The 26608-nt window shown below is 34.0% G+C and overlaps 2 protein-coding genes across 5 annotated transcripts in view; one reads left to right on the forward strand and one right to left on the reverse strand.

Moving 5' to 3' along the window:
* Positions 1-701: 701 nt before the first annotated feature.
* LOC128222929 (neuronal calcium sensor 1-like) overlaps positions 702-26608 on the reverse strand; it is a 42784-nt gene continuing 16877 nt past the window's right edge. The window contains exons 4-7 of the mRNA XM_052932113.1: positions 7013-7102; positions 6123-6201; positions 4201-4367; positions 702-2627 (exon numbers count right to left, since the gene is read on the reverse strand). Of these exons, the coding sequence (XP_052788073.1) occupies positions 2520-2627; positions 4201-4367; positions 6123-6201; positions 7013-7102 (444 nt within the window). The 3' untranslated portion in view covers positions 702-2519. The remainder of the gene's footprint in view (positions 2628-4200; positions 4368-6122; positions 6202-7012; positions 7103-26608) is intronic.
* Positions 10045-25262, forward strand: LOC128222928 (uncharacterized). Of its 4 annotated transcripts, none has more exons than XM_052932110.1 (3): positions 10045-10169; positions 18570-19907; positions 22617-25262. In XM_052932110.1, the coding sequence occupies exons 2-3, from the start codon at positions 19186-19188 to the stop codon at positions 23191-23193; spliced, it is 1299 nt and encodes a 432-aa protein (XP_052788070.1). In that variant the 5' UTR covers positions 10045-10169; positions 18570-19185; the 3' UTR covers positions 23194-25262. The 4 variants fall into 4 exon arrangements, with proteins under 4 accessions (XP_052788070.1, XP_052788069.1, XP_052788072.1 ...); XM_052932109.1 differs by lacking the exon at positions 10045-10169 and adding an exon at positions 14809-14946; XM_052932112.1 differs by lacking the exon at positions 10045-10169 and adding an exon at positions 16943-17001.

The raw sequence follows: 26608 nt of genomic DNA on the forward strand, positions 1-26608 counted from the left end.
CATGTAGGTTTACCGAAACAATTCACACCTCTATGCCAGCATACAAAACAGTAACAAACAGACAATAAAATAAAATATGATTAAATATATACAATATGAATCTCTTTTATACAATTTAAAATGTTCATCGGAATAATGAGTATTTCTCAAAACAGCAAATATGTTAAAATGGTATTTTGTTAAATAAATATAATAAACAAAGGTACAAAATGAATAAATCATGCAATAAACTGAACAACAAATATTGACCGATATATCTATCATGACTATGGGATGTTTTTTCTCAAAAAAAAATGAAACAAAAAATGAGGCAAATCTCATTACTGTGTAAAATAAGTAATGAAAAAAACAAAACAGAAAATTGTTTAATTGGTACAAACATTAAAATAAGTACAGCAAAATACCAAATAAAGATTTCCAATCTCATCTGGTCTAGGATGAAATGTATAGTCCAGTGACTGAAACTAGTCATGCAAGTCATTTGACTCCAATTGAGGTCGAAGCAGAAATGCAACTTGGTCACAACTCCACCTAATTGTCCTTGTCATAATAACCATTTTGAAAGTTATATGGGTGTTAAACAGGGGGAAACCTTGTCGCCACTTCTGTTCATTATGTTTATAAATGATATGTCTACCCATATATATGATGATGATGCTGATACTGTGTCACTTAACGAATTACAGATATTCCTTCTATTGTTTGCAGATGACACTGTTTTGTTTTCATACTCTGCTTCTGGCCTACAAATACTCTTAAACAAGCTTCATGATTATTGCAAAAAATGGAATCTCACTGTTAACACCAAGAAAACTGTAGCAATGGTTTGCAAATTGGGAACTTGAGTTGAAAACATTGATATATTTTACAATAATAATAGGCTTACTTGTGTATCAAAATTTACATATCTAGGAGTCACCCTATCTTCAAATGGCAAATTTTATCAGTCGCAAAAGGCTTTAGCCGACCAGGCATTAAAGGCTATTTATTCACTGAATTCACTTTTTGACGTTGTGTCATTGGGGATAAATGAAAAACTTAAACTATTTGACAGCATGATCATGCCTATATTTAATTATGGAGCAGAAATATGGGGTTCTCAAAAAGCCCCTGACATGGAAAGAATATATTTAAAATTTCTTATACAGGTATTAAAGGTGAGAATTCAAACCACAAACGCTTCTGTTTATGGTGAGCTTGGGAGGTTTCCCTTAGATATTGCAAGTAAAGAGCGAATTCTGAAATATTGGTACACAATTTTAACTAAGCATCACGGTTCTTTGGTACACGAAGTGTATTGGGATCAAGTGAAGAATAATATTCGTGGGTCATGGGCATTAGAGGTAAAGCAATTGCTTAATAGTTTGGGTTTTAGCTATTTATGGAACAATAATGACATTTCCGTTCTTCAATTAAACAGTGTCATACAAAGATTACATAATCAGTATTGCCAACACTGGTTTTCTCTATAAGACACGTCATCCAAATTAAAAACTTATTGTAGTATAAAGTGTAGGTTTGGTTACGAGAATTATCTTAATTGTATTAAAAACGACAAGCATCGTATTTCGCTAACAAGATTAAGATGCTCAGCTCACAAACTTGCAATCGAAGAAGGCCGTTTTAGAAATATAGAACAATCTGAACGTAAATGTATATTTTGTCAAATGAATGTTGTTGAAGATGAGTTTCACTTTGTGCTTGTATGTCCTTTTTACAGAGACATACGGATTGAATGCTTACCTAATAATGTCAGCTGAGCAGAATAGTACACAAATTAAACTTGCTAAATATGTATATCTTTCAACTTTAAGACGAGAAAGTATCATAAACCAATAAATGTTTATTTTATTTTATTTCTTTTTTTTCCTTATATTGCTATTATTGCTTGCTTTGAAACAATGTTTTTTTTTTTGTTGTTGTTGTTGTTGTTTTTATTCTTTTTTCTTCTTGAGTCTGATCAGTGAACTAAAACCAATAATAATTATGCTCTGAACAGTGGCCTTACAACGATCACTTTTCATCACTAACATACCAGTTACTGTCAAAACATGCCTGACCGCATTAGCGAGGGTGGTCAATTTATAGATATTGTTCTATAAAGGATTAAGGTACGCCAATGTTCAAGCCATTTCACGTTAATGATTACTTTTTTACGTGAATTATCAATATCTTAATAGTGTTATTAATCTGTGTATTATAATATCATGCTCTTCTCATGTATGTAAATAAATGTTACCGCCAGAAGTAAAGGCGATGAACTTGAATGTTTGTGCTAATAAACTATTGAATTGAATTGAAATAAGATCAAAAGGCTGCACAATGAAGTGTGACAAATGGGTTTAAGCTCATGATGAACATAACACTCCACAGAACTCCACTTTATAAATGAAAGCAAAACACAGTCACTGATTCTGTATCAAATTTTCTTTCCAAACAAGAATTCCAATGAAGAACTTGGTTGCCATGGTGACACGAGGGTGCAAGGCTGCCATGTAGGCCAGTGGTCAAGCTGAGGGTCAACTGGTCATCTGAGGCCCCGTGTCGATGGTTAATGCCCGCACAATCCAGGGATCACTTTTTGAGCCCTCCCGAAACTCATCCTTCGACAGCATGTCGTCATTGTTCTGTAGAATAAAGACAGTCACATCGTCAAAACCTGCGTAAGAGTATACTGTCATATGTATGTTAAAAGGCGATTTTAGGTGATCTAAGGCCACTCTGATGTGACTATTTCTCTGAAAACAAAACATGAAATCCCTGAATGTAGTCAGCATACTAAGCAAGGCATACATGCCATATCCCCCGGCGGGGGGAAAAATCCCATGTAATTCTGATCCATCACCTGGTCCCCTGCCGGTACAAAACATTGCTCAGGTATCATCAGGCTGTCTATTGGTAAGTTTGCACATATATATGATTTCATTGGTTAACAGAAATATTTGAATATGATATTGGCCAATCAGTACATGCTTGGCTATCATTAACCAAACCAAGGAGTTAACCACTTTTATCCAATTGGCTGCAGTTCTTTATTGTTGAAATTAGTCTGAATTTGTCCACAACCAAAATGCAATGGCGACCAGTAGTGTTCCTACACATACTCCAGAACACACGGCGTACAAATCAATTTTGGTTTCCCCCAAAATGGCAAGGCTTAGATGATGTAGCTCCTATCCCAATAACATATTTAGGCCAGACTTAGGTAAGGCCAATATAACTTAATTGCTAGATTTTCATCCATTATTTTCCAATTGGGGTGGGCGGTGACATAATATTTTTTATTCTTTTATTTTTCGTAGATGACTGTTAATTTAATCACGTGACCATGGCAAGTCACGTGATCGCTTTCTACACCTGTCTCTAACAAAATTATATGCATCTCCAAACGGAAAAAAGCTCATCGACTGGAAAATCTTCTTGATTGTCTAAAAAAATATTGTGTGTCATAAATTGCGCAGGAAAACAGGTGCCCGTAAGTTGTTTATTTCCTGTTTTATGAAACCGAAAGTAGACTGCATATCCTCCTGGTTAGCACTTCATTTAAAGCCTGGGAAAATATCTGGTGGTATTATTTTTTCAAGAAAATGCAGAAAAAAACAAACCATTTCAAGTAAAAAATAGGTCTTGGCAGTCAAAATAGGTACATTTTCCCCGACGTTAAAAACGACTAAAATAGCCCCAGATATGCTCTAGAATGCACCACAGACGTCCCCATTTAAAAAAAATCAGGGGGGGGGGGGGGCATGCCCCCGGACCCCCCTAGTGTGCGTTGACATTACGACGAGTGTCCCGGAATTGACCCAAGAAAATATGGCATGTATGCTGTTAAACCATTCAATATGTGTACATATTCTTCAGACAAAGCATGGACCCCATTGTAACAATTATCCTGTTTTAAATGTAAATGTTCACATCAACACCAGACAGTACTGAACCAATACACAAATACAGATTCCAGTTCAACACTTTTATTTTGTCTATAAAATTTATGGGGTGGAGAAAAAAAGAGGCATTGAGTGGGAATGAAAATCTAGCACTTAATTTATATTCACCTTAGACTTTTCCATATTGATGGTTTGCTTATGTGTACATGCATACAAATAAGAAACCTGCGACTTTATACTATATGGTATTGCAGTTTAATTTATGAATCCAAGACTGGATAAATGCCCTCAAGAGAAGCATATCTTATCTTACCATGTCCATTTGCTGGAAAATCTTGTTGGCCCGTTTTTCAGGCGTGTTTTCATCATTTGGTAGGTCCATCAAGTTCCCCACCATGTTATAAATAGCGTCAATGATCTCGATCATCTCTGTCCGAGTGATGAAACCGTCACTGTCAACATCATACAGACTGAAAGCCCCTGTGATCAAACAGATTTCATGCATATAAAATCAAGGAATTTATTTAAGACTTATTTATGCTGCCTGTTTTAGATTAAATCAAGGAATTTATTTAAGACTTATTTATGCTGCCTGTTTTAGAGTAAATCAAGGAATTTATTTAAGACTTATTTATGCTGCCTGTTTTAGAGTTATTCTATTTTTTTCTTTTTCACAGGTAGAAAATTGTAAACGTTCAGCTGTATAATTTATCATCAATATAATGTTATATAACAAATTATCAGAAAATACTGATTATTTCATAACCGTAGTGAAATTCATTTGCTGCACAAAATCCAATTCGATGAATCCATTCTGAGAATGCAAATTTTACTGTATATAATGTGGAATTATCCTCCCTATTTTTAAGATGTTTGCATGCATACTATATAGATCTTATTCATGAACTTGAATTTTTTTGTTTCAATTTCATTTTTCCTTCTGTGCGCTTCACATTCTGGTGTTAAGTGTTTTGACACTATTTTCTCCTGCATATTACCAACCCTAGTATATTATACCTAACAAAATTGTGTCCCTACTTTGTGTATGTTAAGTTGATCGGTCCGTATATCAATGTATTTTAATAAAAATTCAGTTTTTATGACGTCAGTCTGGACCTCGCCAAAAATATAATATTGACCGCTGACGTCATAAAACGGGTGAGTGCTGCTTGCAATTTTTACAACAACATTTTTTCCCAAGTAAATATTATTAGATCTGTTCAATAAAACACATCAAAGGCACTTTAAAGTTATAAAATGGTAAAAAAGTGTTCGGTATAATATAAGAAATAAAACACACCACTTTGGGCCATTATAATGGCATTATAAGGATAATAGTCAGCCACCGAAGGTAAATGGACCTCGGCTAAAGCCTTGGTCCACATACACCTTTGGGGGCTGACCGGCCAGTCCTTATATTGTCATATGACCCTCAGTCGTGTGTAATATTTCTTAAATATTATCTACAGTCAAAATGGGTACTATAAAAAAGCAACCCAGTTGGGGGTGAATTCACATCCTATCTCAAATGAGACGCTTTTATCATTTTGGTACCCTGTTGCTGAGAATAAACATGTATTGTAATGAAAGTGTTCTTAATGGCATTGCCTGATACCCCTGTTACTCTAATATTCACTGAAAAACATGGATCATGTCCCCAAGAAAATCTCTCCATCCTGAATATTTAATAAAACAGTTCCATGGTTGCCAAATAGGGACCTCTTCAGGACCAAAGATAATGAAATTATGTTGTGCGTTCTTTCTATATTTAGAAAGAAATTTCCTGTATGATGTCAACGTTAATTTTCCAAACTAGAGATTATTCAATTTGGACCCCCTTGGCCATTTTCCAGCAAATACAACCTTGGATGTAAGCCAGTACATCAGTAGAAGTTGTTTCTTGATTGTTTAAATACTTGTATTAATTACTTGTATTGTTTGAATGTGTTTTTGGTATAATTAAGTTCAAATTGATTTGCCAGTAAAGAGTATTATTGAATAAATAATTAACAATCCTATATCAGTCAAGTCATTAAGTATAACTGCTTTGTTGAAATCACTACGTGATCTAAAAATTGTAAAATGTGATTTCATTGGAAGAAGATTTATCTCCCTTACCTCATTAATATTTATGAAAAGAAGAATTTGTCTGTCAATTTTCCAATGGTACTAGTGTAATGTAACAGGAATAAGGTACCAGGTTGCCAACGATGCATAAAATTTATGGAAACTTACAGTCAAGTTTTTCATCCAGTGTTCCCCTGGACGTTATGGACAATGCACAGATGAACTCCTTAAATGATATATGACCATCCTGAAATGAAAAAAGAATATAGACGACGATTGTTTGTTTCAGTGCAAGATAGCAATATAGTCTACTAAGTGAGCACCAAAAGATATATTTCACAAGCTATATTTCACAAGCTTTATTTCACAAGCTATATTTCACAAGCTATATTTCACAAGCTATATTTCACAAGCTATATTTCACAAGTGATTTTGCAATCAATCTCACTTATACAAGCATGATTTGCATACTTATATGAGTGTTTATAAAACCTAAAACATTCACATAGTTTTAAGTGCTTGTAGGGACTATAATCTGTATTTTATTATAGAGTTACACATCCTGTTAAACATACAATATACTAAAATTATGATACCAAAAGTTTTCAAGGACTAAAATCCTGGTCATATATCCACTGATAAAGCACTGTAAAATCCAAAATTTTCAGGGAAAATTATCAAATTAAGGCAGCCGCATGGGTATTGTTGCTATTAAGAGGGAGCTGTGGCATCCTTCCTCGCATAAGGCGGGGATATGCGACCGTACCATTAAGCCAAAAACTTTCAAAGTTGAAGAGCAAAGTAAACCTTAACATCAAAATAAACATTTCTGGATTAACAGCATTGTAGGATTACTTATAATATATAGATGCCCATGTTTAGCCATGAAAATATGTGATGGAGAAGTAGGAATTTTTATGGCACCTTCCATGTTTTGACCTTATCTTATTTTCGGAGGCATTTTGTTTGTTCTGATTATAAAACTCTAAGTTGTGTTTAAACAGTACTTTAGGAAACCTGTGTTGGAATCATTCAGCCATAAATTGTCAATAAAATACCTTGTTTGTGTCAAATATATTGAACACATAGGAAGCAAACTTTTTCGGACTTCCATGAGGAAAGAACTGCTGGTAGATCGCCTCAAACTCCTGTAAATAGAAAACACCCATGTTATGGTAATATATGAAAATTGAACACACCACTGTCACCATGGAAATTTAAACAGTTAAAAAGATTACATACACCACCATTACCAAGGAAACACAAGTCAACAAAACACTTCACTTTTATCATGGCAATGACGAACGTTTGTAAATAATACAAACTACTGCCAAGGAATGATTGCAGATACATTATATAACTGTTACTGAGGAAGCATCTGCACAAACAATCACATCTCCTACTAGAAAACATCTGGTAATTATATTACCATGGAAACACCTGTAAACAGAACACATCTGTTTCCATGGAAACATGTGTAAATAGAGCACATCTTTTACCACAGAAACACATGTAAACAGAACACATCACTATCAACATGGAGTCTTCTGTAAATGAAACAAATAATTATACGACTATAGAAACACCCGTAAACAGAACACATCTGTTTCTATGGAAACATATCTAAATAGAGCACATCTTTTACCACAGAAACACATGTAAACAGAACACATCACTATCAACATGGAGTCTTCTGTAAATGAAACAAATAATTATACGACTATAGAAACACCTGTAAACAGAACACATCTGTTTCTATGGAAACATGTGTAAAAAAAGCACATCTTTTACCACAGAAACACATGTAAACAGAACACATCACTATCAACATGGAGTCTTCTGTAAGTGAAACAAATAATTATACGACTATAGAAACACCTGTAAACAGAACACATCTGTTTCTATGGAAACATATCTAAATAGAGCACATCTTTTACCATGGAAACACCTGTTAACAGAACACATCTACTACCATAGAAACACTTTTAAATGGAGCATATATGTTACCATGGAAACACATGTAAATATAATGTATCACTAATACCATGTAAATAACAATTCACATTGAAACACATGTCAATATCACATCTTTGTTGCCAGGGAAATAATTGTAACATGTGATCACTGTTTATAATGAAGCACAAGTCATGCAAATCTCACATTTCTGTTGTTACAACCAACATCACTGCATACAATTTTACCATAACAAATTCTGAGGAATGCATTGTACTTTTTTATACTGTAAATGAAATCATTACTAAAATGAAAACTATTTTGCATTGTGCAAAACAGTAACTCCTGATGGTGACTTTGAAATGTTTAGAAAAGTGTAAACAGAACAGAATTAATTCATATATAAAACATGTAAAGAAAAAAATGAGAATAAGATATGGCCATGATACTTCAGATTAAAGGTACTCGCTCATGTGTTTGGACCAAAATATAGTTTTCCTGTTAATGCATCTGAAAACACTTGTTTTATCATTATTTTACTCTATGTTACTGGAATGGCAGAAAGAATATAAGTATCTATCATGTGTTTCCGGTACGGACAGAAAAACCGACCCGAGGGCACGTGCATAAACCGGTAATGAGGCTTGCCGAGTTACTGGTCACGCAGCATGCCCGAGGGGCGGATTTTTCGATCCGGACTGTAAAATCATGATGTATATTTTTCCTTGCATACCGAAAATTATGAACTTGTGGAAAAATTCACGTAGAAAATGCTCTTTTGTACATTACACCAAAAGGCCCGTGCGACGTTGTGTACTGATGTCATAAAGCGCAGTAATTTTAAATCATTGAAGTCAAATAGTTCCTTTAAATATTGCGCTTTAAAAATTATTTATTTTCAATTTTAATTAAAAGTATTGAAAACTTACATTTTTGAATCTGCTGTAATGAAATTGCATAATATACTTGTCATAAACCATACAATAAAAGAAATAAGAAGTGGCGCGTTGTTGCGCGTGACTCATCTTACATGGGGGGTGTAAGATGAGTTTTTCCAGCACCAGTCACATGACCGGAAACACACGTCCAGTATGCAAGAAAAACTGTTACAGTATAAAGAAAGCATTTTGGTTTTAGTGGGGTGCAAACCAAAGCTTATATTGTCAAGAAAAAAATCAAATAAATAGCGTTGTTAACGCAACTTGTGGTTTTCAAAGATGATATTTAAGCAAATATCAACATTTGCTGAAGGGTTTCAAGCTTTTTGTATCTTAGTGTTAATACTCCTAATGATTTACCACACTTTATTTCGTCATACAAAAAAAAGTGCATTTTACAAAATCATGAGCGAGTGTCTATAAATTACTACTGGGATCTTTTCAGCCATATAGCAAAGAATGAATCAATGCTTACACAGATTTCAATTAATATCTCCATAGAAATGTTTGCTGAAAGGCTTAACATCAATACTTCATATTATCTTATATTTCATCACGGTTTCCATGGTGACAATATATATATAATAATGTAAAGAGAATTCTGAAAAAATTGCAAACAAATTTCAATTTGAACTGCTTTCAACACTAATGTAACATCCTTAATTTATAAAAACAGATAAGTCAGTGTTTCGTTTCGCCCAAAGTACCAATTTGTATTCCATCAATATCTATAAAAGGAAAATTACAATCTTGACAGTCACCTTGGATCCATGCAGACAACAAATAATCATGAAGATTGTTATATAACCTATATAACCATATTAGATAAGAAAAAATGACAGCAAAAACAAACATTAAATGTTTATATCACCCTCCTGTTTGAAAAGTCAAGAGAGTCTCATAATACCTCATGTCAAATAAACATTTGCCAAAGTATCCATACTTTTATGTTAATGGCTATACAAATACTCTTCTGAAAACTGCGAACTATAAATGAAACTGGTAAGTGATACAATCAAAACCCTCAAACAAATGTTATGTTCTTCTGATAACCTGTATTTACTTGGCCACATAATTCCATTAGGAAAATTGTTTTTCAAATGTACAAATATAATTTGAAATAATATTTTATTAATTGTGAAGCTGTCATAATATTTACAGCAAAAGAGTTTTGCATCATTGGAGTTAATTATAATATAAAAGGACATACATTAACATGAAATAGATTTCAATGTATTGCTTTATAAATATTTTTAGATATCAGTACCAAAATTGCAACTAAAGAGCAGATTAGTTTCATGTTAATTGGACAATACAAACAGAGGTAAGTGAAATTTGTCTAACCTTTAATATTAATCATTTAATATTATTCTATGAATTATAAAGAATATTACCTCCCTTGATCGTTAGTGACTAGAGAGTAAATATAAAGAATAAATTTTCTAGGTTGTTTGTGACTAACTGAGTGAGGATTAAAGAATATAACCTCTTTTGATTGTATATGACTAAATGAGTGAGGATTAGGGAGTATTACCTCCCTTAATTTTTATGGAACTAAATTTGTAAGAATGAAAGAAAATTACTGACCTTGATTAACTGTGACTAAATGAGTGAGGATTAAAGAGTATTACCTCTCTTATTTTTATGTGACTAAAGGAGTGAGGATTAAAGGGTATTACCTCTCTTATTTTTATGTGACTAAAGGAGTGAGGATTAAAGGGTATTACCTCTCTTATTTTATGTGACTAAAGGAGTGAGGATTAAAGGGTATTACCTCTCTTATTTTTATGTGACTAAAGGAGTGAGGATTAAAGGGTATTACCTCTCTTATTTTTATGTGACTAAAGGAGTGAGGATTAAAGGGTATTACCTCTCTTATTTTTATGAGACTAAAGGAGTGAGGATTAAAGGGTATTACCTCTCTTATTTTTATGAGACTAAAGGAGTGAGGATTAAAGGGTATTACCTCTCTTATTTTTATGTGAATAAAGGAGTGAGGATTAAAGGGTATTACCTCTCTTATTTTTATGTGACTAAAGGAGTGAGGATTAAAGGGTATTACCTCTCTTATTTTTATGTGACTAAAGGAGTGAGGATTAAAGGGTATTACCTCCTTGTTTCTATGTGACTTTATGAGTGAAGATTAAAGAGTTTTACCTCCTTGTTTCTATGTGACTTTATGAGTGAAGATTAAAGAGTTTTACCTCCTTTGATTAAATGCAACTAAAGGAGTGTGGATTAAAGAATATTACCTCCCTTATTCCTATGTGACTTATGAGTGAGGGTTAAAGAGTATTACCTCCCTTTTTTATGTGACTAAAGGAGTGAGGGTTAAAGAGTACCGGTATTACCTCTCTTGATTGTATATGACTAAATGAGTGAGTAAAGATTAAAGAGTATTACCTCCTTTGATTAAATAAGACTAAAGGAGTATGGATTAAGAATATTACCTCCCTTATTTCTATGTGATTTATGAGTGAGGATTAAAGAGTATTACCTCCCTTGTTTCTATGTGACTTTATGAGTGAGGATTAAAGAGTACTACCTCCTTTGATTAAATGTGACTAAAGGAGTGTGGATTAAAGAATATAACCTCTCATAATTTTATGTGACTAAAGGAGTGTCAAAGAATATAACCTTTCTTAATTTTATGTGACTAAAGGACTGAATATTAAAGAATATTCCCTTTGATTTTATTCTACTTAAGAAGTGAAGATACAAACATAAGTAAGTGAGATTTAATCATTAATATTTGTAATTCTATGAAATATGACGAAAAAAGGTAAACATCTATTAGTTTGATTGAAGAGAGACACACAAGAATGTTTTCTGGGTAAACTCCTGAACTTGCCACGATTTTCCAAAAGTATAACAAGTGAAACAAGCTGAAGTATCTTGTTTTATTAAGACAAATAACTTTCTTAAACATGATTTAAGATAAGATAAGATATCGGTTCTCTGGTTTTCTTCACTGTACCAGCATGGGTTTGATCCTGTCTAAAACAAGATTTTTTTTATACTTAATTGTTATTTTATTCTGAATTTCGGTATCAAAGATGACTATAATTATCATATAATACATGATTTCAAATGCATTACCTGGAAAAATATTTTTTGTTCCAAGAACCTTTAATCATACATCAGTCTACTAAGGGCCACATACATCAGTCTACCAAGGGCCACAACTCCCCTGAATCATAGATCAGTCTACCAAGGCCCACATACATCAGTCTACCAAGGGCCACAACTCCCCTTCATCACAGATTAGTCTACCAAGGCCCACATTCATCAGTCTACCAAGGGCCACAACTCCCCTTCATCACAGATTAGTCTACCAAGGCCCACATACATCAGTCTTCCAAGGGCCACAACTCCCCTTCATCACAGATTAGTCTACCAAGGCGCACATACATCAGTCTTCCAAGGGCCACAACTCCCCTTCATCACAGATTAGTCTACCAAGGCCCACATACATCAGTCTTCCAAGGGCCACAACTCCCCTTCATCACAGATTAGTCTACCAAGGCCCACATACATCAGTCTTCCAAGGGCCACAACTCCCCTTCATCACAGATTAGTCTACCAAGGCCCACATACATCAGTCTTCCAAGGGCCACAACTCCCCTTCATCACAGATTAGTCTACCAAGGCCCACATACATCAGTCTTCCAAGGGCCACAACTCCCCTTCATCACAGATTAGTCTACCAAGGCCCACATACATCAGTCTTCCAAGAGCCACAACTCCCCTGAATCATAGATCAGTCTAAAAAGGGCCACATAAATCAGTCTACCAAGAGCTACTTCATCCATTAATCATATATCGGTCTACCAAGAGCCAAATTTATCAGTCTACCAAGGGCTACAATTCCCCTTTATTATAGTGTAGTCAACCAAGGGCCTAAACCCCCCTTAATCATAGATTATTCTACCAAGGGCCAAATACATCAGTCTACCAAGGGCCAAATACATCAGTCTACCAAGGGACACAACTCCCCTTAATCATACATTAGTCTACCAAGGGCCACAACTCCCCATTAATCATAGATCACTCTACCAAGGGCCACAACTCACCTTAATCATAGATCAGTCTACCAAGGGCCACAACTCCCCATTAATCAAAGATCAGTCTACCAAGGGCGTCATACATCACTCTACCAAGGGCCACTACTCCCCTTAATCATAGATTAGTTAACCAAAGGCCACATAGATCAGTAATACGAAGGCAACCCCTTTAATAAATCATAGATCAGTAGGGCTGCTCGTAAAGTGTGACATTTAATTCCGCACTAAACCACAGGCCACATAGATCAGTAAATCAAGGGTCACAACTCCAATTCATCATAGATCAGTCAATCAAGTGCCACAACTCAACTTTATCACAGATCAGTCAATCAAGGGCTATATTCCATTTTATTGTAGATCAGTCAATCAAGGGCCACAACTCTGCTTCATCATTGATCAGTCCACTGAGGACCTCAAACCACTTTATCATTATCAGTCAATCAAGGACCACAACTCCTTTTCATCAAAGATCAGTCAATGAAGGACCAGAATTCACTTCATCATAGATCAGTCAATCAAGGACCACAATCCACTTCACCTTATATCAGTCAATCAAGGACCACAACTCCACTTCATCATAGATCAGTCATTCAGTGACCACAATCCTCTTTATCATAGATCAGTCCATCAAGGACCACAACTCAATTTCTTCACAGATCAGTCAATCAAGGACCACAATCCACTTTATCATAGATCAGTAAACTAAGGACCACATAGCCCAGACAACAAAGGACTAAAACTCTACTTACAAACCAGTTGGACAAACATTGCGAGAAAACTAATGATTCAGAAATTGCATTAAAACAAGGCCAACAAACACTCTCATAAAGCAATCAACTGGTTGGTAAGAAGTCTTTGTGGTATTTTGAAGAAGCTGACAATTAATTCACATTCAAAGTAAATTCTACTTAACCACTTAAGCCCAAAGGACAAATATATCACTACAGCAAAAAAATTAATCTTATCAGTGATCACCACAACATTGAATTGATGGCATTGTCTAATTGAAATAAGGGTTTGATCTTGGAAAGTGCACAATTTCATCAAATAAAGTGCAAAGCCTTTAAACCTTTAGCAATCTTTTTGAGTTTTTATTAATGCATTAATGAATTCCTGGCCTAACTGTTTTGTCTTCATAGGGGCAGTTACGTGACTGAAAACAATTCAGGTTTTACAAGTTTTTAAAATGAGGAAGCAATAAAAGGAAATTCAATATAGTAAACAACCTTTATTAAAACTTCAAATTGACACTAAACAATCTGCCGCCTCCGAACAAGGTTTATATTAGTAATATTAAGGTAAATCAAAGTTTATTAATTGTATCTGAATACAAGGAGCAATCTTGACATTCTCCCTAACAACCCCAAATGCTATCCATTTGAGTTTGGTAATTTCCATGTATTATCAATCCACATCATTCATAACCTGATTAATAAAAGGGACACAACTCTGCAAAAATTCACAAAAGAGTTACCTGAGCCAAGATTGCACTAAACTGCACAGATCTGTTTCACAAAATGCATGTCAACATTTCATTTATCATTACCACTGTTCATGCATTCATCAAGGTTTTAAGTGCATAAAAACAACCTGAATTAGTTTAAATTGTTGAATATCTGGGCGTAAAACACAAGTTAAGCCCTTCTTGTGAGGGTTGTCAGACCAAAATGGGCTGCCGATCAATCTTTGATCCTTTGATCTGTAAATGTCAAAACACACACATACCCATACACTTAACAATTACATACCCAGTTTGATATCATTTAATTTGATACACAAAACCGAACTTGGACCAAAATCAAATTTTAAAAACAATGGGATCAACACAGATAACAATCTGAATAAATCTTTTAATCTTATCTGGCAAATTGGATTCCCCAGAGTTTAAATTCATTAAAGTAGCAATTAATAATGCATGCCGATTGTGAATTAAAGCTATATCAAGGAAAGGGTTTCATTAGAGATTTTGTTCAGAAAAACACTACTTTAAGTTCATAATTTAAACCTTACCGGAAATTAGAGAAATTACTGAAAATTGTAAGTTGCTTCAGTGTTTTCTTTAAAAGTTTTGTTTATTGAATAATAATAATATATATATATATATTGAATTTTCATTTTTTGATTAAAAATATACATTATGAGTTTTTCTCTTTCAAAAAAATGTGTGTATGGTTAAAATCAATATTGCAACATTATAAAAAGATGCGGAAAGAGCAGAAGCAGGGGTTGCAGTATAAGTCAGAGATGTGGATTCAAAATTAACATTTTTATACAACAACAATGATTTTGTTCATCATCTCTGACTGATAAAGATTGATGTTTACTTTAAACATATTTATTTTACAATGATTGTGAAACAAGTCATACAATGTTATATCACTCTCATTGGCACAAAATTACACGAGAATGCAGTCTTGTGTTGTGGGGGACACCAGAGTGCCCGGTGTAAGGCAATTTGACCAAAAACCAAACTCACATGCGCCCAAGATGGGAATCAAACCTGGGTCGCCTAGGTGAGAAGTGAGTGCGCTAACCACTGCGCTAACCGGACAATGTTTTGATGTATGACTCGGGTCATACAGCCACCTATGATTTGGGTCAAACAGCCACCTAAGATTCAGGTCAAACAGCCACCTATGATTCAGGTCAAGCAGCCATCTATGATTCAGGTCAAACAGCCACCTATGATTCAGGTCAAGCAGCCATCTATGATTCAGGTCAAACAGCCACCTATTTTTCGGGTCAAACAGCAACCTATGCTATGGGTCAAACGGCCACCTATAATTAGGGTCAAACAGCCACCTATAATATGGGTCAAACAGCCACCTTTGATATGGGTCAAACAGCCACCTTTGATATGGGTCAAACAGCAACCTATGATATGGGTCAAACAGCCACCTATAATATGGGTCAAACAGCCACCTTTGATATGGGTCAAACAGCAACCTATGATATGGGTCAAACAGCCACCTATGATACGGGTCAATTATAACATGAGAAGATACAAAGCCAGAAGCTATTTACTTCAGATTCTTTAGGAGACCCTTCATTGAGTTGGGTCCCCAAATATGCACCAACACCATTACAAAATGCTGGATCCACACCTAAAGAAAGCAGTCCTGACACTCCAGTCTTGAACAGTTCCTCAACATTCCCTTTAAATACAGAATTAAGGAGGAGAAATTTCCTTCATTTCATTTGCTTCCAATGGGGATCAAACCAGTGACCAGTCCCAGATAGTTTACAGTTGGTATACAATGCACTTCTAACCCAGGAGGTTGCATAAATGAGTCTCACCAGTAGCTCTAAATTACGTTAGCCTATATAAAATCTGACTTTTGTATGAGTCATTAATGTTTTTCATAATTATATAGGATTAGAAATAAGTAGTTGGCATACATGTATACATACTTATGAGAAAGTAACCACCCTACCCCCTTCTGTAAGGAATACTCCTTTTTACATTTGAAAGCTGCATAGGAAATAACATTGAACTATTTTAGGAGTCGCCTTACCAAATAATACCAAATATTTGTTTCTGCGACCACAAATTACTCTCTTAAGTTCTCAGAGTTCTCTTTGAAAAATGCATGAATATTGCGAACAAAAGGGGGGTGGGGTGGGACATCAACCTAAATTTTTCACTTATCTCTTATAACATTATACTGTCACCTTACAAAGCTATCTTTACTCATACAAACCAAAGGTAGATAAGTGCACATGCATTTTTGCAAGCAAGCACTTAACTTAAATCAGAAGCATATATCATCTGAACAATACATATGATAGTGTCACATAAATAAATTCTTATTTTGGCAGCTTCATCTGACGTGAATTTATCTGATACAAATTTTGAACCTGTTCCCAGGCTTAACATTAATATTGATGATATAATTGGCAAATAAATATTGAAACTTAATTAGAGCCAAAACCTTAGACCCTGCTCAAATATACCATTCTGTAATACAAATACATTAACCCGTTATGGCATTGTCTTTAATAAGATGAACAAACTTTACATGGACTTAACAAGCAGGAATACAATGGAACTTTTTTACTTAGCAAAACTGTGGTAAAATGATTAGTTAATAGGTACAAAGTTTTTTTTTAATTGGGGAGACTTTTCAAGATATAAACGGAGAGGTGCAAGACCTCTTTGTGACTCTTTTTACTTTTTCTGGAAACAGTGAAGTGAGAAGACACATATTTTAATTTGATTTGTTTCTTAAATTGAACACTGCAGCTTTTTATAAATATGGAATTTAAGTTTGTGAAAGATGAAGAGGAATGAGATTTCTTGGGGCCATGTTACACTGCAGAAGCAGCTTAAGTTAAAAGTGTACCTTTGCCTTAAATTAAGTTTGCTCAATTGTTTGATTTCACTGGTAAATAGTGGTACGACTATTGTACATTTTGCAATTAAGGATATGGAAAATGTAATAAGAATGAAAACATAATAATGAATTAGATTTTTCAGATATGCAACAATTCGAAATTTCCACCTCGGCTAAAATGTCTTAAAATGTTCCTGAGATGTTTCTGTAATATGGTCCCAGAGCAGCTATATATAATTGAAAGTATTTTTTTATGGAAACAGTTGTAATATTTTCTCTATTGATTGTTTGTGACAAACAAGTAAAGATTAAAGATTATAACCTTCACTAATTGTATGAGGATCATAAATCTCTCTTAATCTGATGTGACAACAGGAGTAATAATTAAAGAAGAATATTACCTCCCTTGATTTTATGTGACTAGAGGAGAGAGGATTAAAGAACATTACCTCCCTTGAATTTATGTGATTAAATGAGTGAATATTAAAGAATATGGCCTCTCTTGATTTTATGTGACTAGAGGAGAGAGGATTAAAGAACATTACCTCCATTGAATTTATGTGATTAAATGAGTGAATATTAAAGAATATGGCCTCTCTTGATTTTAAGTGACTAAAGGAGTGAGGATAAAAGAATGTGATCTCCTTTGTTTTATGTGACTATAGGAATAATAATTAAAGAATATAACCTCCCTTTTTGTGACTAATGGAATGAATATTAAAGAAGATTATCCCCCTTGATTTAATGTGCCTAAAAGAATATTGAAGATTACAGAATACTACCTCTTTTTATGTGACAATAGGAGTGATGATAAAAGAATATTACCTCCCTTGAATTTATGTGACTAAATGAGTGAAGATGGTAGAATATTATTTCCCTTGATTTAATATTAAAGAATATTATTTTCCTTGATTTTTCATGACTAAAGGAGTGAGGATGAAAGAATATGACCTCCCTTGATTTTCTGTGACTAAAGGAGTGAAAATTCTTTTTTTTATCTCCCTTGATTATATGAGACTAAACAGTGAAGATTAAAGAGAATTATCTCCCTTGATTTTGTGTGACTAAAGGAATTCAGATAAAAGAATAATATCTCCCTTATCTCCCTTGATTATATGAGACTTAAGGGATGAACATCACAGAATTTTACCTCCCTTAGTTTTAACACTCCTGTTATCATATATTACTCTCAATTAAGTTGCCATTTTAAAGTTTTCAACTTTTCATTTATTTTTACCTTACATTTAATTTAGCTCTTGGGCATAAGTCCAAAAATACCTTTTAGTGCAAAATATTTCTTGAAAAATGAAACTCCTTTTTTTTCAGACAGATCACCACCATTATATAAAACAACTACCATTATGGGGAAATGACACAGCCTTACAGCTTTTAAAGTGGAAACCCCTAATGAAACCCTAAATGTTGCATGTTGCTGACAAGATCTCCACAACTTAATGAGGACATTTTCCATCAGAGGAACGAAGCATCAAAATTCCAAAAGGAAACCATTAGTTTAATCAAGCAAAAAATTCAAGTTCATTTGGCGAGTGTGAACTTTGTTAAGTAAGTGTTTGGCAGACTGTCTAAGTGGACTTTGGATGGCGCTTACAGACAGAATACAGACGCAAACCTGCTATATGTAAATGACATAATCGCAAAATAAAATAAATGATCCAAAACATAATCCCACCTGACTGGCCGTTAACCGGACAAGGAAAGTGAAAAAAGCTGACTACAATTGCATTTCATATACATATCACTTGGTTTTATCTTAGGGATTACGAGAAAGCCCAAGCTAAACACTGCCTTAATCTGCCCTTTGAGGGGAAGTTTTGTTAAAAAAAAGACTATATGATTCCAAAGCCATTTTTTTTTTTTGCTGATCAATACAACAGCATTCTAATAGAGAGTTTAAAATTAGGTAAATTTTTAAGCCTTAAACATGAATTCACCCATTAAAATAAATCATCGAGATTTTGAGTACTTAACCACCAGTGATCAAGAATACTTATTAACTATTGAACGGCTGTATTTATTGAACAGTGGTAAACTTAAACACTTCCACACTCTAGGACCTTGGCACCAGGTTAAGTCTCGACAGTTGAATCGTATAGTTGAGCGTGTAGCAGCCCCTAACCCACGACCCTGTTCTAGGGGTCACGTTAAGGGCTTGTGGTGTGTGGAGGACCCGGACTATATCTCAGGACCTACGATCTTAAAATACAACCCAGTTTCAGAGTCTGAAACGCCAGGAGAAAGTGGCACATCCACTCCAGCGCTCAACACCAGCAGCGAGAGCAGAACACCAAAACCACCGAAGACGCCGAAGAACAAATATTCGATTCCGAGAAAGTACCAGGTGATCCCTAAACCATCTCCTTGGATTATAATGGAACCCTCGAAGAAAAAGAACTTCATCTGTGATGATCCTCCAGATCCAACGTACGATCGCATGCAATCTGCAAGTCTGCCGAGGTCAGCTACTACACGCCAGTCAACAGCAAAGTCAAGGTTGACACGCCCCAGTACTGCAGGGGAGGATCGCTACACGATGAGCCCATACGCAACATCGATCAGTCCGTCGGAGCTGGAGCAGATTGTGGAACGAGTAACTAGGCCTACACATGCTAGTAAAGGAGGCGTTGATCTAAGGGAAAAATATAGGTTAGCACATACATTTTATAAAACTGTTGTTTTACATGTTAGTAATTTCAACGATTAAAAATGCAGTATCATTTATTTTAAAATTAATCATTTTATTATCGTATCTTTGGGGTCTTTTAATTGTGTTTTCATGAACATTATAATTATCATACTTCAATTAATTTGAAACAAGGTATCATGGTTATTTTACTTCAGTAACATTCTTTCTTATTTAATTCTCGTATTTGCCAGTTTAATAATTTGTTTCTGAGTATTTTATTTGCTAAAATGATTATGATCCAAAAAATTGGTGATTTTTTTTCTCTCTCATTTCAAAGACAATTTGAGCCTATAAAATGCAAACTGTAAATTTCATGAATTTGTTTAATGGCCCTTGCTCTTAAAAGCTATGTCTGTATTAATAAAAGAATTACAATCACAGTTTCTTCTAAACTGACATCAAAATGTAAGAGAATGACTTCATTTAACATGGATTATGTTTCATTAAATTTGATGCTTTAATGGAGAATTTCAAATAATGTATTTTTATTCTTATTTTATTAGTTAATATATTTCTACCTCAAAGAGTTATTTACTGTTTGATGTTTGAATCTAATGATTTTTTTAATTTATAACCAAAACCCTGATCTGCAATCAAATCTTACTTTATAAAGACGTATTTCTGTACTTCAGTTCAGAAACAGTAGATTACGAAGTAATTAATTAGAATTTAAGTGCTACTTTTAACGATTGTATTTCAATTTAATTCATATATGAAGCAATGCTAAACTGTGAAATGTTTAATTAGGACATACATTAATCAGTTAATATCCCGTTATTATAAATGGATTGATCTTTGTGCTTATGAGTTGAAAGATCAATCCTTTATTAAAGCAGGGTTTTTAAATATAAACACTTGTAAATACCTTATAAATGAAACATTGATTTTGTAGAATGGAACAAAAAAGAACTTGACACAGACAAAAACCTTCAACGTTGATTCAATATATCTTTGTTACGACTTTATTTAATAAACGTTTCATTGAAACATTAGATAAAGTAATTTCATACCTTTGAAAACCGATACAAGGATAAAAATGTTTGAATCTTAATAGTCAGATTTTACAATATATCTATTTAATCAAATGAATAGATATCTTATTTATTCCTGACACTGCTTTATTGCTTTATGCCAATTGAAGTCACATAGATAGAAAAGATAAAAGAAAGGTCACAAAACACCATTTGTACTTGCACTAGCAAATCCAGGGGGTAGCAACTTGCCCCCCCCCCCCGCCCCTTAAATCGTCAAAGTTTACTTTTTATTAGAATATAGGAGAGATAAAATTAAAAAATAATACGCTCAAAATGCACCGTTGCAGAGTAGAACTGAATAAAAATTTCTTGAGGGGTACCCCCAGACCCCCCAGCCCTTTAAAAATAAATTTACAGTTTGGGCGGAGCGGCCCAAGTCAAAATGGTTTGCCCCAGAGATATGACCCCTCTAACATCAATTTAATGCTGGACCTGCCCCTGACTTGTATATGTATTAGTCTATTCAATAATTATTCCAATTTACAATGATGTATATATTTTGTAGTACCATATGTCTTAGCTATAAAAATTTGGGTTTTGTTGGAAAAGTCTACATTCATTTGGATCATCCTTCGTATGCAGTGTGTTTTTTTTCTTCTTTTTGTTCACAACATCATCCAGGTACATGAACATTGTACCAGTTTAGAATAACATGTACAATACCATTGCCTGCATGTGTACCTACAATAAATTATAATACCGAATATGTAAAAAAAAATTGAATTTTTTTTTTTTTTAAATATGCCCTTTGTACTGTATAATATACTAACATGATGTTAGTATAATTATTATACAGTACAAAGTGCATATTAAAAAAATAAAATATTTTTCCATTTTTTTTTACATATTCGGTATTATAATTTTTAGTAAGGAATTATAAGATTTTTTTGATTTTTTAAAAAAATGATTGAGTTTGAAAATCCGGTGCCAGTGGTCGAAACTGTCAATCTGTAAGAGTGCAGCTTTAATGTGAAGTACAGCAGAATAGGACGCCTATTGATTCAAGTCTACCGGTACCTTAATCTGCAAAGAAATCTTTACTGCAGTAGTTAAAATTGGGAAAATAAAGTCGTTACTTTAACTGATCCCAAGTGAAGACTTTTAGCATGTTTGTCTTCCATACCATTTATCATGTAAATTGTGACTTGATTGAAATGATATTTCTTTTCACTTGAAATTCATTGTAATTTCTTTTAAGAAGAATCTGAAATCTAATATATATATATATGTATATATATCTTACTTAAACTTTCATTTCATTAAATGTTTTTGAATAAAAAGTAATAACCACTTGCTAGTAAAAAATAACCATGGTTTATAAACTTCTTAATGACTAAGCCAAATATATATCGAAAAAAAGTATTCAAGACACAAAAATTGTAACTGTAAGCGAGAAGAGCCCCCAATATGGGACACTTTACTTGACTTGTGAAGATAAGCAATTATAGGTTTTATGTCTAACCTTACATGGGGCCCTTAATATTTCAAGAAGATTATTTTTCTTCAGTGAAAAAGGGTATTAGCAAAAATGTATGTTCTTTTTCTCACTTTAAATGCCTCTTATCTATATCTTATGGTATGCTACTGACACAAATGTTTTTATTATATTTTATGTTGATTTTTTCAAATTTTCAGGAACAAGGATTACGTTTATGGGTCGAGGTCTTGCACACCGAACATTGAGCACATCGCTAAACCGACCATCTCAAGTCGTGGCGGGAAGGACATTGCAGAGAAGTTCGAAAACAAGGATTACGTCTATGGCTCTAAATCCGTTGAGCCAAAAAAGCTTGACGGTATTGTTGATCGGGTCACACGCCCAACTGTCGCTAGCTTAGGAGGGGCGGGCGCCAACAGATCGTACACTGATTTTGTGTATGGTGAACAAAAGGTTTCCAAAGAAGAAATGAAGGAAATTATAGAGCGAATGACAAAACCAACAATTTCTAGCAACGGGGCTGTCGACCTTAAGGATAAAAACTTTGTTTATCTACAACAACCTAGGAATAAAACTAACATCATTATTCCAGGACTTGAGAAAAAGTTCATAGGACGCAAGAAGATATCATCTGACGAACTCAATGAAATAATCGACCGTCTTACACAACTGACTCCAGCTTACAAGGCAAAGTTTGCAGTGAATCCAAATGTATGGCAGGACGAATCTGCACGAACAGGCCCAGCCCATCAAAGGGAGAGTATTGCTACGTAACACAAGACTATCGGAAACTAATTTGAACTATTGCTGCGTAATACTGCACTTTTGTCACATTGGACACAAATATTACCTTGAAAAATTACGAACACCATTCACAGTGATTTACTGCCATAAAAACTGTCATTTCAAACAATTTGAAAGGAATACAATGAGGCTAATAAAGAAAATAGAGTGTGCTCAATACTTGGCTGTGATTGGCTTGTTTGAAGGGATGAACTATAAAAAACTTTGGAGCTGGAACATTTTTTTGATGAGACAAATAAAACATGAAAAGTTCAGTATCATCTCAGCTAAATTTGAATGATACATTATTAGTGGACTGTTTTTGTTAAAGTTGATGTGACAAACTTAACTGTGCAAATATTGCATTTATGCTTATCCCTTAAAATTGTCTTATTGAAATAACAGATATATAAATAGATGTATATAATGCAGTGAGAAAGTTTAAATGTTTGAGTGTGCCAGAATGCTATTTATACTTTTTTATAATTTAGATTAGTTTTACTAACATTAGAGAGGTGTTGAAACAAGACGAGTACGTGAACTTTTACTTGCAGCCACATGTACACAGGAGTAGATCCAGGATGTTTAAAGCTGCACTCTCACAGACTTACAATTTTTACAACTTTTTTATTTTTTGTCTTGGAAAGAGCAAATTTTTGCGTAGGTATTTGCAAACCAATGATATAATATTGCTGACAAAAAATCAGATCGTAGATTTTCGTATTTCTGTTCGCAAATTAATGTTTAATGGTTTTAAACCGTTACTTACGGTTTAAGAAAAATGCATAAAAAATCAATTTTTTAACTAAATATAAAAATATGCCATCTAATTTTTTGTCAGGAGTCTTATATAACTGGTTTCCCTGGATTTTCGCAAAAATTGGCTCGTTCCAAGACAAAAAATAAAAAAGTTGTCAAAAAGTTCAATCTGTGAGAGTACAGCTTTAAAGTGCAGTAGAGTTGAAAAGTTGTTTGGGAAACTTCAATTTAAACTTGAACTCGTATACTCCCTCATACTTGTATAAATTATTTTCCTCCTGCTTCCTTATATGCCACTCTTAACCTTTACAATGAACATATACCCCGATGACGTATTGCACAAAAAGTAGTCCAAAAAAAGTAGTCCACATGTACCCCTACAAGTCATGTTTAGCATCCTCTCTATTTATAAGTGAATGCTTATTAAACTTTCTCTCTTTTGTTACTTTAGATATAGTAATGATCTTTGTGATTTTTATTGTTAAAATTTACTATTTTATTGCCACTTATTATATCAGGAACATTTCAAAATGGTTAAACTAGTCCAACCATTTTAACATTTTATTTTTTCATGTTTTGCGGTGGTCATTGTTTTATTTATGAGCAAATATAGGAATAAATAAATTTCCCACAAAATTTCATGTATATTTACAGCTAGCTAGATACATAGCACATTTTCAATGAGTGTCAATTTTATCAAAATGACAAATGTAAAGTTAATTAAGGAAATAATGGATATTATACAGGTCTGTAGAAAATTTCAGTACATATATTCATTCATAATACGGTATATACTATGCTGGAAAACTGGCGTAGTATAATGAAATAAAAGTTTATCTTTTATAGACAAAAAAAGTAAGTAAATCGAGTTAATACTTTAAAAATGAATTGTTTATGTTTATGAAAAGACAATTTAAAATCAATTTGGTAAACTACAAAACTTTCCTTCACACTTACAATCTTATCATGCTTCTAATCTTTCCAGTGCATTTAACAAACTTGACAAGCATTTGACTGTAATATGAACATACTTAATAAAGAAAAGACAAAAGTTCAAGTTTATATATAAAGGTATTAAAACAATAACTCATTGTGTTTATTTCTTATTTTTTCTGAAACCAATTGAAACCAAACTGTTTGATAGTGGTGTCACTAGCCATGCCTGTTAACAATTGGAGCACTGTGAGCCATCAGTATGCCAATTAATGCTCCTGTTTTCTTAGTTGTCAAGAGGCTTAACTCTAAACCTATTATATCCAGAATGATGAAACTTGTCACATAATTATGTGCACATTGTCATATCAAACACTTGGACCAAGTTTCATGTAGATATCTTTAACAAAATTAATGACATTTCAGTTTTTGTACAATGCCTTAAATAGCGACAGTATTAAATAAAGCAGTGACAACACTAAAACATTACCTCGACTTTTGTCTTTGACACACGAATAAGCCAGCTAACTATTGATATTTAGCACTCAATAATAGAAAGTGTAGATGAGTTGAAAACATTGTAGTTCAATATCTATTTTCTCTACTTAACTTGCCATGTGGTGAATGAAACACGACAGGAAAAATAAAATGGCATAAGACTCCTATAAATGTCTGCAAATCACAGACTTGTTGGAAATAAACTTGACTTTTATACTAATTAATGGTTAAAGAACATCACCAAATCATTGACCTTTACACTGTGGAATGGTTGAAGCACATCACCAAATGATTGACCTTCACACTGTGGAATGGTTGAAGCACATCATCAACTCATTGACCTTTACACTGTGGAATGGTTGAAGCTCGTCATCAACTCACTGACCTTCACACTGTGGAATGGTTGAAGCACGTCATCAACTCACTGACCTTCACACTATGGAATGGTTGAAGCACGTCATCAACTCACTGACCTTTACACTGTGGAATGGTTGAAGCACGTCATCAAATCACTGACCTTTACACTGTGGAATGGTTGAAGCATGTCATCAAATCACTGACCTTTACACTGTGGAATGGTTGAAGCACGTCTTCAAATCACTGACCTTTTACACTGTGGAATGGTTGAAGCACGTCTTCAAATCACTGACCTTTTACACTGTGGAATGGTTGAAGCATGTCATCAAATCATTGACCTTTACACTGTGGAATGGTTGAAGCACATCATCAATTTATCGACCTTTACACAGTGGAATGGTCAAAGCATGTCATCAAATCATTGACCTTTACACTGTGGAATGGTTGAAGCACTTCATCAAATCACTGACCTTTTACACTGTGGAATGGTTGAAGCACGTCTTCAAATCACTGACCTTTTACACTGTGGAATGGTTGAAGCACGTCATCAAATCATTGACCTTTACACTGTGGAATGGTTGAAGCACATCATCAATTTATCGACCTTTACACAGTGGAATGGTCAAAGCATGTCATCAAATCATTGACCTTTACACTGTGGAATGGTTGAAGCACTTCATCAAATCACTGACCTTTACACTGTGGAATGGTTGCAAATCACTGACCTTTACACTGTGGAATGGTTGAAGCACGTCATCAAATCACTGACCTTTACACTGTGGAAAGGTTTAAGCATATCATCAAATCACTGACCTTTACACTGTGGAATGGTTGAAGCACATCATCAAATCACTGACCT

This window comes from Mya arenaria, chromosome 17 (assembly GCF_026914265.1).
Source record: "Mya arenaria isolate MELC-2E11 chromosome 17, ASM2691426v1".
Classification (NCBI taxonomy): domain Eukaryota; kingdom Metazoa; phylum Mollusca; class Bivalvia; order Myida; family Myidae; genus Mya; species Mya arenaria.